This window comes from Chiroxiphia lanceolata, chromosome 5, assembly GCF_009829145.1.
Source record: "Chiroxiphia lanceolata isolate bChiLan1 chromosome 5, bChiLan1.pri, whole genome shotgun sequence".
NCBI classification, from domain to species: Eukaryota; Metazoa; Chordata; class Aves; order Passeriformes; family Pipridae; genus Chiroxiphia; species Chiroxiphia lanceolata.
Genome location: NC_045641.1, coordinates 42243175 through 42262525, shown reverse-complemented (window position 1 = coordinate 42262525; position 19351 = coordinate 42243175). Strand labels below are relative to the sequence as shown.

Genomic DNA, 19351 nt, shown 5'->3' with positions numbered 1-19351 from the left:
ATTACGTATAAGTAGATAATAATATTTTGTTACATTTTAAACAAAAAACAGACTCAAATAAAAAACCCTGAAGGCTAGATGCTATAAGCAAAGGACAAACCATAGTTATTGAGGGGTCAATTATTCCAAGGACTTAAGAGTAAGAAAATACTTAACTGCTAGCCATTTGTATATCAGAAAAATTTCCCTCTAACAAGGGAAAAAAAAAGTTACCAAAGAGCATGAAACATCCCACACCAATCAAAGAGCACATGATCAGAATGCTGAAAATATGACTGTTAACAAAAATGTTAACAACAGCCACTAAATCCAAAGCTTTTACCTCCTGGAGATTATTGCCTTGCAACTTCAGAACTTGAAGTAGGCCACAATTCTCAATGTCTTCAACTTGTGTGAGATGATTAAAAGAGCAGTCTAGGTAAATGAGAGTAGGTACCTCACAAAGACCTTTTGTGCTGATTAACTGATTATGGTCCACAGTTAATTGCTGAAGATTTTTCAGTGACTTCAGACCACCTGAAAATTGAAGATTTAAGCCACAATCAAATAAAAACCTGTTTGCTGTATTTCAAGTATTAAAAAACTCGGAACTTTCTGTATATTATCTGTAGTAATAATTAAGATTAGTTCTCTATAATGTTTAAAAAGAATTACTGTATTTTGACTCTATCAAATACACAATGCATACAGTTCATAAATTTATGATCCTGTTAATCAATCAATAATAACAGGTCATAATCTCTTTAGTACTTCTGTTGGATGAGAGCATTCTTTTAGCGATAAACTGTATTTACTATGCTTTAACCACTTTATAACTGCTCTGAACTCTGTGAATACTAACAGCCCATTTAAAACCATCCACCAGAATGAAAACACTATATTTAAAAGTTAATTTTCATAATTTCATTTTTTAAAGGTTTGGGTTTTTTTTTTTAATGTATCAGCAAGGTTAGAAAAACATTGTGTTAAAACTTAGGCCATCATCAGCTCGATTATTAAAGTTCATCTTGTTTAAGGAATTATATCATAAAATATTTTTAATGAAGAAATTTATAAAGACAATTTAGTGCCTTTAAAAATAAAGCTATACTACTATAGCCATTACACTCTCAACAAATTTACTCCTGCCGGTTAGTCTAAAGAGTAAGAATGTGTGTGATGTCTACCCAAAAAGCAAAGGAAAAGGTTCCCATCAGCATCTGTTTGTTTCACAGAATGTTACCCAAATCATCCTCCTCCAACAGCAGAAATGACACTGTCTTTCCATGTTAGATGTTCTGCAGTGGCACTGATGCATCTGACTTAGTACAGGTCCAAGTAGCTTTTCTCTATCTCTGGAGTAAAACTGCTTTGAAGGGACACCCTTCACAAAATGTATCTAAAATTAGGAATTTCTGAGTTTACTTTTCTTTCATGTATTCTTCACAGCATTATTTGAGGGAATACTTTATCTCATCTCTATCTCACCCAAAACTTCCCAAGTTCCCACAAGGAAGCTGAGTGAGCTTTACAGCAGTTAATTACTTTGTGATTGTCCTCTGAAAACAAACTGGATTATGAAACCAGAGATTAGTTTTCACCACATAGCACGGAGAACAGAGAATTGGACTTCAAAATGAAAAAAAAATGATAGGGAGAAAAATAAAGTAAAAAATTAAATACCAAAACTAGCAGTACATTTTAAAAATCCCAAATATAGGCCTTCGAGTTATTTTAATTTAAAAATGGAAAGCACCTAGTGAAAAAAATACAATTGTTTGATATTAAAGTGATATCATCCTAAATATAACAAAAATATCCCATAATTTAACTTCAAAACTGTGCTTCAGGAAATAAATATACAATTCTTTAATTATTCTGAAAGAATTTCAGACATGCCCATGATATACTATCTTGACTGCAAGGTCCTGGTCTGTAGTTTTCTTTTATGCTTGGATAAAAATTAAAAAGGAACCAGCACCATCTAGCGGTTTCAAAACACTTCTGTTTCAGAGTATGTTAACAGCTCCCAAGACTTCCTCCTAAGAGCAATCCTTAAATCATCACTTTTCAATTACCACCATTGCAGTACTAGAAACTTTAAAAGCACTGTATGAGTCTGGAGTGGGACAGAGAGGAGAGACTGAACACAGAGTAAGAAAAGGCAAGGAGGTAATACAGGATCTGGAAATTTCCTATTCTGCATGGGACACAAAGCACCTATTTTACATCTCCTTCTCCTCATCTGAGTGTTATTTGGAACAGACAGGCCAAAGCTACATACAGCAAGATCACAATCCATTCTGGAATTATTACAGTCCAACAAAAATATACAGAAGAGAGAAAAATATAATACAAACAGATGGTATTTTAATGTTTCTTCTGCCCCCATGCAAAATTAAATATAAGCATGAAGGTCTTCTGCATATTTCCAGAAGATATTGTCTGTTTTACATATGATGCATCAAACAACAGCTATAGTACTGTAAAGGAAAAGCATTTTGTTGACTAACATATGGTTTCAGCAAAATTTGAGGAGAACCTTTATATAAGTAGCTCTTAACAATTTGCAAAGTGCAGCTGGAATCTGTTAGCTAGGGACTCTATCTTAGCTATCGATGCAGTTCTGAAGTCACTTCTATGTGTGACAAAGGTGAATGATAAGAGTGAAAGCTGACAGTGAACATAAATATGAAAAAAGCACATAAGAAACCTCAAATAACAAAACCAAAACTGAAAGGTGTTTGATTTAAAAAAAAAAAAAATCCTCCTTGTGCTGTCTTAAAAAGAGTAGATCCAAAGCAGCATTTATGACTATCCATGGTGATGCATTGCTATTTTTGAGCTGCCAGGATTTTAGCCAACATGCTACGGCAATATAGATACCCCACAGAAGCATATTCAATGATTCCAGTCAAAATGCTACTTTTTGCATAAGAAAATTTTTAAATAAAGCATTCCTCTTCCAAATATAAACATATGCACCAAACTTCAGTGTATTACTGCCACAATTAATTTGCAATTGTGTATTCTTAAGTCGAAAAGCATAATTGAGACTATTTCTCTCAGTGATACTTTTAAGGGGTTTCTAGTAACTCTAATTTTTCCCCTACTGATGCTATACTTCAATGAGAGGAGGAAAAAATAGAAATCATATTATGCTAGATGTTTCCTACAATAAGTTATTAAAACTTAAGTATTACAAACATAAATAAGCCTTACTGCACAGTACTGCAGCTTCCAAAATTGCCAAAGGGACATCCTGCAAGATTTACAGATGTAAGGGATATGCTAACTTCTTAAACCCCATAAATTCATTTTTGTGTATTCTATGCAACTACTCACAACCAGTATGTTATTGTGTGAAATAAATCCTGTATTATGCATCTGTTTTAACCAAGCATCCTCAAAGCAATTCTGGAGAGGAGAAGAACAGATTTCAAGATGACTTTTGCGAACATTTATTTACCCATTTAAGTTTGCTAGAGACTTGGTAACTGCAGCAGTGCACTGCACAAAAGAGAAAGTACAAGAGGATTTTACTCCACTTGGCCTGTACAAAGATACTACACTTCACACAGATGCCACATTCTTAAATGTCATCCATTAATACTACGTAATTCTTACAGTACTCTTGCAGACATTTTTATCAAGTTAAATAAATCTGAATAAGAATTTTATCAAGCAATACTTGCCACAAGGATACAGAAAAAGATTTTTAAGCATTTTATTTTACTGTTTCTCATTAGGGTACGGATATGCTTTTACAGTAAACGTTAATTTCCCAGCACTTGGATTCTTGGGTATCTTCATGAATATTAATATTTGCACGTTAGCAAAAAATATTGAAAATATCAACATTATAGCCTCTACATCTACAGATATTTTTTTTACACTTTCCTATTTCCTGTTTTCTTTGCCCTTGTCATTTATCATGGAATTGTATTATCCATGTTCATATTGTTCCAGTCTAACCTTTTTTTAACTGTGGAAACTATTTCTTTATATAAATGTCTTATGTGAATGTGTTTCATCTATAAGCTTAATAATTGTATCAAATTATTTTCCTGCTGTCCAGCAGACTCAGACAGACAACACGATTTCTATATAACTACTTACTGTGTCAGTCAGGAACACACTGGAATTCTCTGCAGTTGCAAGGTTAGGGTTTACATTCATTATGTCTGTAGATAAACTGAACTCAGGCTACTCACATATTCCAGCTGAGTTAGTGCAGATAATATTAGTGGTCATTCCAGAAAGATTTTAATTCTCTTTGGTTGACAATAGCCAACCTGGTAGATGGAATACATGGCAATAGCTAAGCCATACTACAAATAAATGTGAAGTTAAGAATGCTTTAAAATGAAGGTTTTTTTCTAAGTCTGTCTCCTCGCTCTCCTTGGGCTTAGCAGCTAACTGGCTCTGAATCCAAGGGGAATATTAATTCTGAATATAAACTGCATGAATATTGTTATACAAATTGGAATAATTTTCTTACCAAATCGAGTGATTCTATTGTAGGAAAGTTCAAGATTTTGGAGATTTTTGCAGCCATCTAAGCCACAAATTGATGAAAGATGGTTCTTACTCAGAATGAGAATACAAAGATTTTCTAGATTTTCACAGTCAATTATCTGAATGTTGTTCTCCTGCAATAAAAGAAAATGAGTATATTAAATAGTATCTGAAGTGAAATAGCAGTAAAAATATGGCAGATTGCCATCATTGCTTATTTTTATTCTAAACATCTACCTAGGAGTAAGGGCATCTGTTTTTTCCATTAGGAAAATAAAATGATCAGTCACAGAAATTGCCTTTTGTGTCCTGCTGGAATAGAATAAAAATATATTTTGAACTTCATTCTGGCTCTGAAAAAGCCCAGAAGTTGGAACAAAAAGTGTAAAAGTTAAGGACAGAGTAGTCTTTTCCAGATGTGCTTTCCTAGCTTCCCAAATCCTGGGAGACTGAACTAAGAATTGCAAAGAAACCATCATATTTACTAGATGCTAATGAAGACCACTGTAATTTTGCTGGAATCCTATTTACTAATAGTGAAAGTCTGCATTTAGAGGTATTTTGGTCTCAAACATTAACAGTGTTCTAAGTTTATATTCTTCCCTCGAAAGATCTTGCTTTTTTAACATCCCCCTTCCCAGGCCATTTTAATAATGCCACCTCAAAATTTCTGTTTCACTAGTTGCTGTGCTTGGTCGTTTCTTCTTCTTGTGAATTGGTGTTGTTAAAACCCATGAAATTAAAAATTTGAACAAAGCTGTTTCACGTAAATTTTCAAGTTCTGGAATGAAGATGCATCACAGAGAAAAAGGTTTCTTTAGTCATTAAACAAGACCATGTAAGACACTGTGCAGTAGTGAATACCTAGACATTATGCCTCTATGTAACTCACTGTGCTGTTCCTTGTTAGTAATTTTAATTAATATTCGAGGTGTGTATTGCAAAGGACTCTTAATGCTACCTTTTCCTGCTCAAGCTGAGCACCTGCTATGGTGAACAGCATCTGCCCACTCATGAATCAGAGAGACTGAGGTAACAGAGATCTATCACTGTGCCATACTAGCGCTAATCCTAGACTGATATTTTTGTAGTACAGTCAGTTAATTTGCAGCATATAGGTTTTTTTTTATATGCACTGCAAATCTGCTGATATAACTTCGTTCACATTTGGAAATATTTTGTTGATACTCCTATGCTCTTAAGGTACTAAAAGCAATATACAGTTGGATAAAACTATACGATCAACTAAGGAGCAAAACTGTTAGTTCTCCCCATGTTACAATAAAGAATCAAATATCCTTGGTACCTCCACATTGATATACTTAAGGTCTTTGCAGCTACTTAGTCCTTCCAGTGAAACTAGTCCACAGCGCCTCAGAGTCAAAACTTGCAGATTTGAACACTCAGATAACGTTGAGAGGTTACAAGCTGGCAAATCTTCAAGCATAAGTGTTGTAACCTACATGAAATTATTGATAAATAAAATTAATTTTTTGTATATTGAACATTCATGGTACATCATCATATTGTGGTCATTTTCATTAAGATAAAAAAGAGACCAAAACTAAAATCTACTAATGTTTTAGAAAATGCAAGCAACTTATGTTAATCTTTTTGTATAAAAAAGGTTGAAAATGGTGGGTTTGATCTGTTGAATGGGAGAAGTTAGTATGAAAACAATTATCACAGTATCATAAATAATAAGTGTAAAAGAACAGACAAAAATAGTTCAGACTAAAAATGTTTATAGTCGAGTATGTCATCTTTGAGTGGATAGGAAGATGAGAGTACAGAGCAAGCATACAGTAATAAGTTAGTAAGTGGTAAGAAAAAGAAGTCCTGGGAACCAGGAGATGTTCTTTACGGCAAAACACCACCTACAAGCTGATCAGTAATATCTTGCTTCTAGAACAGACTAGTCCTCTCAAAACTCTGAAGAGGTTAGTTGAGTAGGAGCTGAGATGTGGGCCTTCACACAAAGGCAAAACCTTGTTAATTTAGCAGACAATAGGAGCTCTTGCCTTTTACAGGCTTAAGACACTATCAATCATCTGAAGATTAATACCACACCAGTCTGCTCCATGACACTCACAGGAATTCAAAAGTCATTGCCATTGCCCTTATTCTGCACTTGGGCAAAGGAAGTCTCATAAGATCTACATCCTGATCAACAATAACTGCCTTCTCTTCCAAACAGCATTCTGCTGACATACCAAATCAAAAAAAAATGATAGTATAGCCTTCCATTTCATTCTAAATCTTCCATATAGTTACCTGCTGCAAGGTGCTCCAAGGGCCACTATGAATTATCTTTTCTGCACTTAATGGAGGCATCTTGCTAACTGAACTTTTCCTTGGTCGTTTTTTTATAGTTGCTTGCTTTCTTTGGTTTTCTTCATATATTTTAGACCAAGATTTACATGTGTTCATCCAGTTTATTCTCTTCTTTTCAATACCATCAGGAAAAATTAGTTTACTGGAATACTCTGCTACATCTTGAATTTTGTCCCAGGTGTCTCTGACTTCCTCATTAGCATTTTCCATGAGACACACAGTTTTCTTCATTGTTTCATACTGAGAAGATTGATCTTCAGTTTCTCTGTTACTACCATTTGGTTGGACATCTGGTGGACTGCTGCATATGCAGTTTGCCTTATTTTCTACCATGTCATTAGCTCCAACGTTAAGAGATTCATTCTTTGAAGTATGACTATTTGGAGCTTCATTAAGATAGCTAGTTTGTGAGTAATTTTCTTCTATTTGTGTTACTGATTTCACATATATATTCTCATTATTTACCTGAGAAGAATGTTCCTTCTCAGAGCCTAGCATACTTTGTGTTGGTGTCAAATTTCTTTCTACTGGAATCATCCAGTTATTTGTTTCATCCATCATTTCAGCATGTTTTTCTTTTTGTTGCTCCCCTTGCTTATTTAGTTCCTTATTATTTTCTCTTATTACTTTTGTATTTTCCGTGTGATTACAATTTTTTATGTTTTCTTTGTTATTTTCTCCACTTGCACTCATCACAGCTTTTACTATCTTTTGTCCTAGTTTTGTCTGTTCTTCTCTTTTTATTTGCAGTTGCTTTTCTCTTTCCTGTCTCAGGCTTTCCTTCTTTTTCTCATATTCCTCATGCCTCTTCACCCATTCCAAATATTCTTGTCTTTCAAGTTCTTCTTGTCTCTTTTTTCCCTCTTCTCTCTTAAGCCTATTTTCCTCCATTCGCCTCTTCAGTTTTTCCTCTCTTTCTTTCCTTTCTCTCTCTATTTCTTCTAGCAATTTCTGCTTCTTTCTCATTTCATATTTCCATTCTTTTAGGATGGGAGCATATTTTTTATGGACTAAAAATGATCTAAATCTAGCTTGGATTTTCACAGCAGCTATATTCTGTTTTTCAGCCAATTGATGTCTCTCTTTTGTTTTCTGCTCTTCCAAGGCCTTTTTCTCCTCTTCCATTTGCAACTGTAGCTTCATGATCAATTCCTAGGCCAAAACAATTAAGATAGACTTCAACCACTTTTAAAATGATGTTGGTACATATTTATTGTGGTTGCTACATATTTATCATTAATAAACAGGATCTGGTATGTTAACTGTTCCAGGATAACATTTATTCTCAAATATATGACAGCAATCCCAGTCTTTTGACAAAAGCTCATTGTAACTTTACCTCTTGCTGCATCATTTTGTCTCTCCAAGCTTTTTTTTCTTTCTGTAGCTCATTTTCTATTGCAGCTTGGCGTTTCTGCACAACAAATTAACATAAATGAATATTGTACAAAACCTAGAACAACAAAAAACACCCTCTCTCCAATCTCACCCATCTTCTTGACTTTCCAACAGTCCACTTGCGTGAATGCCTGAATTTAAATGAGAAACTCAGTTGTGTGTGGATTAAACTAAACAACAGGACACTTGCATCAGTAACGAAGATTTGGACATGTACTGAGAGATGCATGTCTTCAGAGAGTTAGTGTCTTGGTACTGACCCAAACAACTGCCACCGTCCTTCTCCAAACTCTTTACTACTACTGAAGATGAAAACTACACTGACAAAACCATTCAAAGTATAGGCAGATAACAGAAACATATCTGAACAGTAGTACGAACAGTGTCTCTTTAATTGCACTGATATGTACTGATAATATCAAAATCTTTAGAACGGCAATTTTGTTCAGTAAAGCTAAAGAAATTTTTTTCACTGAAATTGTTTCTCAATGGAAAATTGAAAGTTCACATCTACTTTCTCACTGTTTGCAAATAAATAGCATTTCCCTCTTTGCCCAAGATAGTCTCAATCAGAAAAAAGAAATCTACACTATCTAGAATTACATCTGACTGAAAGTTAGCAGACAGTAAGTAACTAAAAAACAGAGGCTGATCTAGAACCACATGACTCCTGGTGGAACCAAGATATATCAGTATCAGCCAAATCAAACATAGAGAAGGATATGAAGAAAGTATAAACAAACTAGCACTTCCAACTTGGAGCATAAAGTCTCACAGGTTTCTAAGCACTGCTTTTGATAGATATTCAGAAGCATGCAATTCAGACAACAGGAGACTAGACATCTAGACCCTTCTGTAATGGGGGAAGATAGTCTCTGTCACCCAAAAAGAGTGCTCTAGCAACATCAATACCGAAGTGTCTAAAGGCTGCCATGCCCCACTTGGTCTAGAGGAAGAAAGCCATTCTACACCCAAAAATGATTTGTGACACCAAAGGACCAAGGTGGCCTATCAATTTTGTAGCCTGTTGAAAAGAGAGCTATAGCAGACATTGAACTGGCCTTCAGAGATCAAAAAGGTCTTTTCACTTACTAAGCCCTTCCCTAATTTTGGTGACTTGAATTACCTTGCTAGGACCAAGATGCCCACTTTTTCAGAAAGCCACAAATCAGTTACCTGAAAATGTAGCGTTAATGCACCTCTCAAAGCACAATTATTTAGGTTAAATAATAAAATGCCGTGGCCTCACAAGTATAATGTCTGAGTTACATTTCTTCGTGTACTTACACTCTTTTGTGGAGAGCTATCAAATTTTATCTTTCAGTATGCACCACAAGCTATAGCAAAACATGACTAGATACTCTGAGAATGCAACCAGTCAACATGTTCTGTTGTGGCAGAACTCAGTAGATAAAACCTGAGTCAATTTCCCAGGTAAAGACAAGAAAAGGAAGTATTGTACCTTTTACCTAGATGGAGCACAGCGCCAGCATTGCTGAACTGAATGATTTTGGTTCCAATTACTGTACATAAGTTTTTACATTTAAATGTGAACTGAGGTGGGAGGTCCAAAGCAGGTAAGTTTTTTCTATTAATGCACAGTGACCATTTTTCATTTGTGATTATTTCAGCATATCTCTTATTCTCGGTACTTTGGCTGTTGCCATAATATAAAAACTTTGTAAGGGTAAAGCTTCAAGAATAATTTCACATTTAGCACAGCAAATTCACTTGCTGTTGATCAAAGCAGTAAACACATAAAACCCAACGGATTATACTTAAATATGTCTTACAAATCACTTTGGTAAAACAAGTAGACAGATTTTAGAGCAGTCATACAGTTTGGGACAGTACTCTCTTTTTCACATTAGATCTTCAATTCAGACAGTCTAGATGGGAACGGATTGGTTTCAATATCATTAATTACCTTATGAAGAAGGTCTAACTTTACTCTTTCAGCCTCAAATTGCTCCAGGTGTTGTACCCTTCTTGCGTGTTCTTCTTCATTTTGTTTTTCCCGTAATTCTCTCTCAGCCTTCCATTTTTTCCTCTTCTGATCTTCAAGTTCAAGTTCTTGTCTACACTTTTCTTCTACTTCATGATGAGCAAGGCTTATGCTCATTTCAAGACCAGCTATGAATTTGCAATCAACCAAGCAAACCCGCTTTTTAATTTTCTAATAAGCACTGGGGGACATTAAAAAGTCTTATAGTACTTGACAAGGAAAGGATGCTGTGCTGACACAGCCAGCAGTATATAGCCCCAAGGAAATCAGAACTACAGTATGAGTCCTTTGCATCAGGGACGTCTTATTATTATTTTGCACACTTACTGACTCTGCAACTTATTCTAACAATGTATATTGCAGGATCATACAAGATGTCTTCTGTGGCTATTAGTGAGGCTTTTACAACTCATGCACTCCAGCTCAACTTATCCTAAAGCCATGGAAAAGGAAACATTGCCAGCCAATGTGACTACTAAAAAAAAAAACCAAAGAAGCTATGGCCAAAGCAGAACCTGCTTAGTGCCTCCAATCTGGTTTACAATTTCTATTAATAATTATTAACTAGTTTTTTGGGTGGTATTTTTTGATACAAATTCCTATGATGATTTTGTCATCCTGAAATGAGACAAAAGTACAGGTGTTTACTCATGTCCAACTCATCAAGTACCAAGCCCTGCTGTATAATGTAATGTGCAATTCTTTACAAAAAATGTTATGATACTTATGAAAACAGAAAAGCAAGAAATAGTGATATGATGCTAAAGATCAACTCAACCAAATGACTAATATGTTTGCTTACCTGTAAGTAAGTGGTCATCAGTGACCAGTTCATCACTGGTGGATTGACTATAACCAGGTGTTGTAGTAATCTGCAAGACTTCGTTTTCCATTTCAAACAGTATCTAATACAGTTTAATATTGTTATAAAAAAACAAGAAACAAAATTTAAAAGAAGAACATTATAAAAATCTTCCAGAACATGGATAATCTTTTTATCATATATGAAACTTACTACTGACTGGAATCCTCACACACTGATTAATGCAAACCTGTCAGTCAAACTATGGTTTTCTAGAGTAATAAATTTTGCAGTATTTCCCAAAATGCATAATATTTCTATGTGCTTTTTAAAATATACTTTACACTTTGACTTGGAAAAATGAATATTTTGCATTTGGGATTTATTTTACTTTCTGTGGAACCAAGCACTATATTTACACATTAATACTGTTATGCACATTGGGGAAGAACTAGTAAATGTTTAAGAAGTCTATTTCAAAATAATACTATGGACACAAAGATTGCTATATTTGTTTCATTGTTCTTTACTGGCAAGTAATCTATTCCTGCTCATTTATCATTCATTCATCACATGCTTGGGGCATATATTAATATTTGTAATGCAGCTGAAGTTACATGAAGTAATTGTGCTGTCCTAAACAATGGTCTTCTGAGAAAAAAAGAAACATGTTTGCAAGAGTGCTCACTAATAAAAGCCAGACGACAAATTAGAGGTGATTAAATTCAGTTTTATGTTTTTCTAAGAACTTCAGCGAGTTATTCAGCCAAATCCTATGAAAATATAGAACTGATGTTCATAACTCTTGCTTTGTCTTTGAAAGGCACAGACTTTGTCTACATTTTCTATTAAATTATGGAATATATTAGGATCAAGATTAATAGTAGCACATCTTCCTGATCATAAAAAAATAAGATTAGAGAAACTCAAAAGTGTTATCATACTATTCTTCAAATAATTAGCAATAAAGGATTATTCACTTTTATTTAATTTCGTTTATTTTTGTGCTCAGTATCTCAAGGATTGATACAGAGAATTTATTTTAAATTTTTAAATCTTATAGACATGGTGTATTACAGATGATGTCCCAGTTTTAAAGAGTTGTATATACAAACTCATCTTAATACCTTATTAATAGTCTGACACAAATAAATTGAACACATTTATAGGTCTCCTTAGGAGGTCACCAAAGCAAGTGTAAATTATCTAGATTATTTAATATTAATTTTGTTCACTATAAATATTGTATAAATAAAAAATACCTTTTCTTTAAATTGTTCTGGATCTTCATTTGATTCAGAAGTATGACAAGAAACTACTCCATAAATGTCATCTAAAGAAAAAATAAATATATAATTTAATTCACAGAGAGAAAAATCCCTTACCAGTGCTCAGTTTTAGTCTGTACTGCTTAGCTACTCAATTTGTTTAAACTAAAATAAAGTTGGGGTTTTTTTCCTTTCCTTCTCCCCCAGTTTTACTTAAATATATGTGGGAACCATTAATCTACATTACAAGCAGCAAATATGTGTAACAGAAACACTCACAATGATACTGTAAGAATACAGTGATAGCAAATATGAAAGAGTATGGAGCACAGCAGAACATTTTCTGTGCAGAAAAATACAGTAGAACTTGTATGACATAGGTCAAAAACTGACAAAGAACTATAAAAACAATGAAAAAGAGTAAGATTGCTTTACAAAAAAAGGATAAAAAGAAACATTCATCAAATATCTAAATTTATAGACAATATTGAACTTCTGTTCATGAAGACTATTGCACTAATGGAACAGACAATGCCAGCTGTCTGGTATATAAACTATGAGCTTGGCTTCAGTCACACAGCTGACAGCAATATTGTTCCCAATTACGAGGTCATTTCTTTTAATGCTAGCTTCGGTATCTCTCAAGACAGGCTTCAAAGGGGTCAATTGTATTTGAACTCTGAACTTCAGCTCCTACTGACTTCATTTTAGATTCTCATGAAGAGTCTGGGCCGGGCCCTGTTTCAGAGAGTGATCTTCCAACTTGCCTCCTTTAGCATTAGATCAATTTTTGAAAAGTCCAATTCATACCCAGATGTAAATTCTGGAAGATAGCGTTGCATGGTTTTATGTCTAGAGATTTTCAGCACGCGTTCAGAAGCCGATGGAATAGATTTCACAGCTTGCACTACCTAAAATTTTGCATTATCTTACTAATGATTTTTAGTCTAACTTCCACTGGCAATACAAGGTGCACAAACATTTGAATTGTGATCCCTGCTTACTTGTAGTTTGTTCATCTTCTAAGTCTTCCAGTATAAGCTTTTCAGCATCTTGATTGCTGCTCTTGATAAAGTTTAAATAGGAGAGAACTGATTCTGGTAAGCCATCTGAAATCTGGAAAAATATGACCTTTGACATAAATTCTACATTTTCATCTCACAGGTCTGACAGAGGTAAATACTTGACATGTAAGAATGTAGACTCATTTTGGCTTCACCTATAAAGCATCGATGGAGATTTAATAGCAACTGCCACCAAAATTTTTCCCAATTTCTACACTCTTTCTATTGTCTTACCACCCACTGAACAATTAATAATTCTAATTTTAATTACATTCTAATCTAATTTTAGTAACTTATTTTTCACTGACTTCAGAAACATGTTTCAATTAACATTGTGTTTGTAACTGTGTTGGACCAAGAAGTTAAGGAAAAGGATGAGACAAAAATGAACAAATAACTACCATGTACAGGATCTTTTTCTTTAAAATGTTTAGATTCTTTAAAAAATTAATTTTAAATTTACTAATGTTTAAAGTATGCACGTAAATTCAATGCTTCAACTTTCTTTACTACATAGAAACCTATTCAAAAGACTGTCTTTTTCTGCAAGAATTTGGGGAAATGGATTGCCTTCTCTCAGTTGTGCAAATTGTGGTAAACATTGCTGACATTCAGTATGTGAGTACACAAACACCACATACTGCCTTTGTGTATCTTTATGTCATGTCAAACATGATTTATGGTCGCATATGACCAATATTATCTACCCTAATATCCTACAAACCAATCCTTTTGCTCTGAGTCCAAAAGACAATAATAGCTGAAAAGGATCCAAATAATTAATTGTATTTCAGAGGAAAATGATTCCCCAAAACAAGAAGTCTTTCAAAAAGAGGATCTGAAGCACTCATTTAAATGAAATTAATATGTGTAAGTCTCATAAGGAATCTCATAAGACATTCTCCTGTAAGATTTTAAATACAGATTCCAATGAAGAATCATTGGCTTATTCATCCAGATTTAATCCACCTCTATAGCTTCGATCAAATCTTCCAGCTCCAGAGCATTCTGAAACAAAATGTCTGGGTCTGATTTTCTCACTTAAGCAGAATGCTGATATGCATCTCTCTTATTGTCCTGTCACCACTGGAGGTTCACTTTCCATGACGCAATAGTACCGAGACTACTTTACAGAAGAAATCCTCAGGTTAGATATGCCAGGAGTACATTCATTCATCTGACATGATTCCCAATGCCAGTACTACTTTCAAGTAGCAATATAAGCAGTTTCAGCTCATTGAATACTTACTGTCTCACTGTCACTCAAGGGTTCATCTGATACCTCTGTGTCAGGATCATCTGCTTCAAAGGATGTAACACTGATTCTGCCTAATTCAATTTCTATTTCTTTTTCAATTCCTTCAGTATCTTCTGACATTGTACTTTCCACAGTGTCTTATCTGTTTTCAAAGCTACACAAAGAAAATAATACCTTTCAGCACAGCATGAACAAAAATAAAAGAGTCTTCACTTAGCCTACATTCATTCAGATGTATTTATTGAACAGTTGGCTTAAAACATGAACATCTTGCTCCATAACAACAAGCAAAACCAAAAAAAATATTACCTTGTGATAGGAGAGTCCCCCTGACACTACCACTCAAAATTTTGCAAATGTTATGAAATTTCAACATTAAAAACCTCTGTCTGCTCTCTACTCTTTGTGAACAGTATCAGTGCCATTACCTAAGATTCACAAGGAATCTTTTTCAGCCCTATAAGCTACCAAGGAGGAAAAAAAAGTTTTGAACAATAAATAAGTATCAACAATTACAAAATAAGACTAAGAATCCAGAAAGCACTCAGTGAAGTTTTAATGATGCAGAGAAATGGCACAACCCACAGAAGAACAAGACTTGTGGATGGATCCAGGCTAGAGAAAAACGGGTTCTCCGTCATCCCACCTCCCTCCCTGCGCAACCCGTGCCCCTTTTCAATCAAGGGACATGGGAGGCAGCCCAGATCCGCCCCATCTGAGGCAGCGAGCAGCTCCTGGTCCCTCGCAGACTCCTGCAGCAGGAGACAGAGCGCGCGAAGCGCAACTCAGCCGGGACGGCGTGAATCGGACCCGGCAACGAAAAACTACACCTCCCAAAAGGTATCGCGGCGGGAGACAGCCCCGCCCACTGCCGTGTCCCGTGAGGAGCCGCCCCTTTGCATGCTGGGAGCTGTAGTCCATTCCCCCGGGCACCCACCGCCCTCCAGTCCTGCTTGTCTACTCCACACACCCACTCACTTACCGTTCACCCGAGCCTCTCCCGGAGCCCCTGCCTGCCCGGCCGCCTCCGGAGGCCGGCCAACCCTCCACCCTGAAATCCCGCGGCCGCCAACCGCGGCCGGTCAGGCGCTCCGTGCGGAGAACGAGACCCCGCCGCTGCGCCGCCGGGAGCGTCACCACGGCAACGGGAAACAGCGGTTCGGACGGACAGCGGGAGGAGCCAAACGTCGCCAGGAGCTGCCGTTTCCTGCAGGGGCGGCAGGCAGCGGCTCCCAGCGTGGAGCGGAGCACCTCGCAGTATTTTATTTGGGTTTTTGTGTTTGGTTTAGTTTGGTTTGGTTTTTTTGGGTTCTTTAGGGGGTTTTTTTGTGGTTTTTTTTTGTTTGTTTGTTTTGGTTTTGGGTTTTTTTGTTTGTTTGGTTTGGTTTTTTTGTTTGTTTGGGGTTTTTTGTTTTTTAAGTAATAGACTGGAATTTAGTCTTCACAATAAATTGGAATAGGCAGTTAATCGTGGAAAAAAAAAAAAGGCAGACCAAAGACGAGTTGAAGGTGGATTAAAACACTGTGATTTTGCTTCCTGTTTGTCCAGAGAATTCCAGAGCCATGAAAAATGAAAACCTGCCAGGCATGCCTTCTGTTCTCACACGCGGGGCCTCTGTCACGGCTTGGAAAGGCCAGTGTCCCACTGGCACTGGTAGCTCCGGGGTGGTCAGCCAGGCGAGGCAGGAGGGGTGCTCATGGAATCACAGAATAGTTTGGGTTGGAAGGGACCTAAAAGATCACCTTGTCCCAACCCCACTAATGTGGGCAGAGACACCTTCCTGTGGACCAGATTGCTTAGAGCCCCATCCAACCTGGTGTTGAACACTTCCAAAGATGGGGAATCCACAACCTCTCTGGCAACTCATTCCAGTGCCTCACCACCCTTTGAGTGAAGAATTCTTTCCTAGCACCTAATCTAAATCTCCTTGCTTTTAGTTTAAAATCATTCCCCCTTGTCCTATCACTGTCTGCCTGTGTAAAATGTTCCTTTTTGGTTCAGTCTACCAAAAGCGATACAGGGCAGGCAGGGTACAGATAATATCATTTTAGAGTGTAATGGTGTTCATAGGGAAAGCATATGACCCTAAGACTGATGAGGAATATCAAGATGCAAAGACAGGTATAACAAAAAAATCAAAGCTGAAATGAAAAGTCAGGTTTTACATAGAAAATGTGCATTTTGGGACCAATGGGAAGGATCTGACAAGAATGGTAGGGGTTTTCCTATCTACAATCTTTAGAATAAACTGAATGCCTTTCTGAAAGACTTATGGATGTTAAGTACAAAATATTGGATTCAAGGGCAACCCCTTACTGTTTCCTCACTAGTATTATGGATGAGTAAGACATTTAAATACTAAAATAATGGAAACTCACCTATTTGAAATCCACCCCTTTACAGAATCATGTAACTGGTGAACTTTTCAATCTGGTCAAGTTTTTAAGTACTGATTTGAATGTGCATTTGGTACTTGTTTTGTGAAGGTGTTATGCTGTGACCGTGGTGAATGAAGACCATGTCATGTATTTAGCAAACAATTTTGCCAATAAAAGAGACATTTCTGTAGGCCTGTTGCTTGTATCCAGGAAGTCAGGGCTAGTCAACAGAGGAAAACTTCTCTGTTGTAAGAGTGTGGTTACACTGGACTTCAGGAAGAAATGTATCACTATTAGACTGTGCTCTTTAAGGTAGGATGTAAATATTCAATGCTGGTAAGGATTTTCTCATGTAGAAACAATATTATAAAATGTAAGTAATTTTTTAAAGATAATATTTCTAATTTTCAGATAAATAATTTAAGGTAAACTGAATTATTATTAAAATGACTCAAAATAAAGCTTTGAAGCCACAAAATTATTACAACAGAACTATTGCTGATGCCAGTTTTCAAATAAAATATGTAACTGTTCATGGTTTTTTCAGGGGTTTTTTACTAGAACAATACATCACACCAATTTTTTAATACATTTTGTTTTTGAGAAGCTTACTCACCTTTCTTCACTGTGCAATTCAGCAACAGAAGTTTTATAATCCAGGCAGCCATTGAGGACCTTGACAGTGCAAGCAACGCTTTTGTTTGCTGCATCTTTTCTTCTGAAAAACAAATTTGATACATATGTAACATACGTTTTGTATCTAAAGTTGTCAACTCAAGAGTTTTTGACTGCTGAAGCTTCATATTTGTCATCTCTTCATGTCAGCTGGTATCCTTAATAATTAGCAAGTGTATTGAAGAATACAAGCACAAGTGTGTGCCAGGCTGTGTAACTCTTGCCATATAAATCTTCCGAAATACATGCTGCTTTCAAATGTTTTTAGCAGCTAAAAAGAAAAAAAGCTAAAAAAAATAAAAATGTGTATAATGTAACATCAAATGCAATTGAGACCAGACACCATCTTGATGCTGCTACAGTTGCTACTATTTTTTTGTTCAACGTATTAAATGACTGTTTAAATTTATAAGACATTATCTGAAGAAAATAAATACCATTGTAATCAATAGGCTTAGTTATATTTGTTTCATATTGAATGCATGACTGTATTTTCAACTGTGATTCAAAACTGAAAACAGAAGAACAGAAATAAGAGGTAAAACACTAATACAGAAGTACTATATAAGTGTCATCAATGGAATATTCTTGGTTTAAAAAAAATCTGTTTTCTTTCTCTTATTTAGCAGCTTCAAAATATTTTTAAAGATGTTTTTAATTAAACCAACAATCCTTCTTTTTTTTCTTTCCCAGGCTCTAGGTCTTATGCTTTTGACCTAGCCGGTGGCTTTTATTTGACAGAAACAATTTTTTCAATGTGTTATATGAGTATAAATAAAATTTTTCTTTTGTTTTAAATAATTTGTTTTTAAAAAATGCCCCATCCCTGAAAGTGTTCACGTCCATGCTGGATGGGGCTTTGAACAATCTGTCTAGTGGAAGGTGTCCCTGCCTATGGCAAGGATGTTGAATCTAGGTGATCTCTAACATCCCTTCCAACCCAAACCATTTTATTGTATGGTTCTATGTAATCAACAGAAACAGTAATAGATTTGCATTTTCACAAGGTGGCAGTATTGGATTGAACTGCATAGTTGTAGGGTTTTTTTCTGTTGAGTACATTTTCCATCATTAGATGGTATGATTATCAAAATAGGAGAAAACATATAGCATTAATATCTACGATTTATATATTCTTATAATTTATGCAATGTAATTATTTCTCCTGGTGGAAAGCTTATAGATGAATCACTGAAAAACAAATCACCTCTATTTATCTTTTCTGCATTTGACCTGCATTTGGCAAGATTATAGATCCTTTAGGTAAATATTTGGGTGGAATGAATAAAAGTTTAAGAGCTTGGGCCTCTCCGTATGGACATTCCTTTTTCTGAGAGTGTCTATCAATTTTTTTCACAGAAAAGTAAGTTTTTGGTCACATAACTACAGCTGTGCTCTTAAAGGCTTGACTGCCTTGGTAATGTTGAGAAGCATCAGTTCCAAACTGATGGGATGGGAACCATCCAGTGCAGGAATTCTGGGATAAAGCATTTGAGCTGGAAGTAATAAAAACTCCTTCTACTTCCTATATCTATGCAAAAATGGTTGAAGTGGAAAGGAGAAAGTGGCCAGTCACAAAGAGGGAGGACAGCCTGAATCTGAGTCTGAATTTGATGAGAACTATATCTATGTCCCCATAGAATTTTCATATGGGATGATAATTTCTGGCAA

At 35.6% G+C, this 19351-nt stretch overlaps 1 protein-coding gene across 8 annotated transcripts in view; it reads right to left on the bottom strand.

Moving 5' to 3' along the window:
• Nucleotides 1–15776, bottom strand: part of LRRIQ1 (leucine rich repeats and IQ motif containing 1) — a 110392-nt gene extending 94616 nt beyond the window's left edge. For 7 of the 8 annotated variants that reach the window (XR_004357260.1, XM_032688900.1, XM_032688902.1 and 4 more), the window contains exons 1-11: nt 15609–15776; nt 14618–14780; nt 13309–13420; nt 12299–12369; nt 11037–11139; nt 10157–10362; nt 8171–8245; nt 6772–7983; nt 5804–5956; nt 4481–4631; nt 323–516 (exon numbers count right to left, since the gene is read on the bottom strand). Coding sequence is in view for 7 of the 8 variants with exons in the window: in XM_032688900.1 (XP_032544791.1) it covers nt 323–516; nt 4481–4631; nt 5804–5956; nt 6772–7983; nt 8171–8245; nt 10157–10362; nt 11037–11139; nt 12299–12369; nt 13309–13420; nt 14618–14746 (2406 nt within the window). In the remaining variant the exon portion in view is untranslated. Of the gene's footprint in view, nt 1–322; nt 517–4480; nt 4632–5803; nt 5957–6771; nt 7984–8170; nt 8246–10156; nt 10363–11036; nt 11140–12298; nt 12370–13308; nt 13421–14617; nt 14781–15272; nt 15379–15608 lie in introns of all 8 variants that reach the window. The other variant, XM_032688901.1, reaches the window with a different exon arrangement.
• Nucleotides 15777–19351: the final 3575 nt, after the last annotated feature.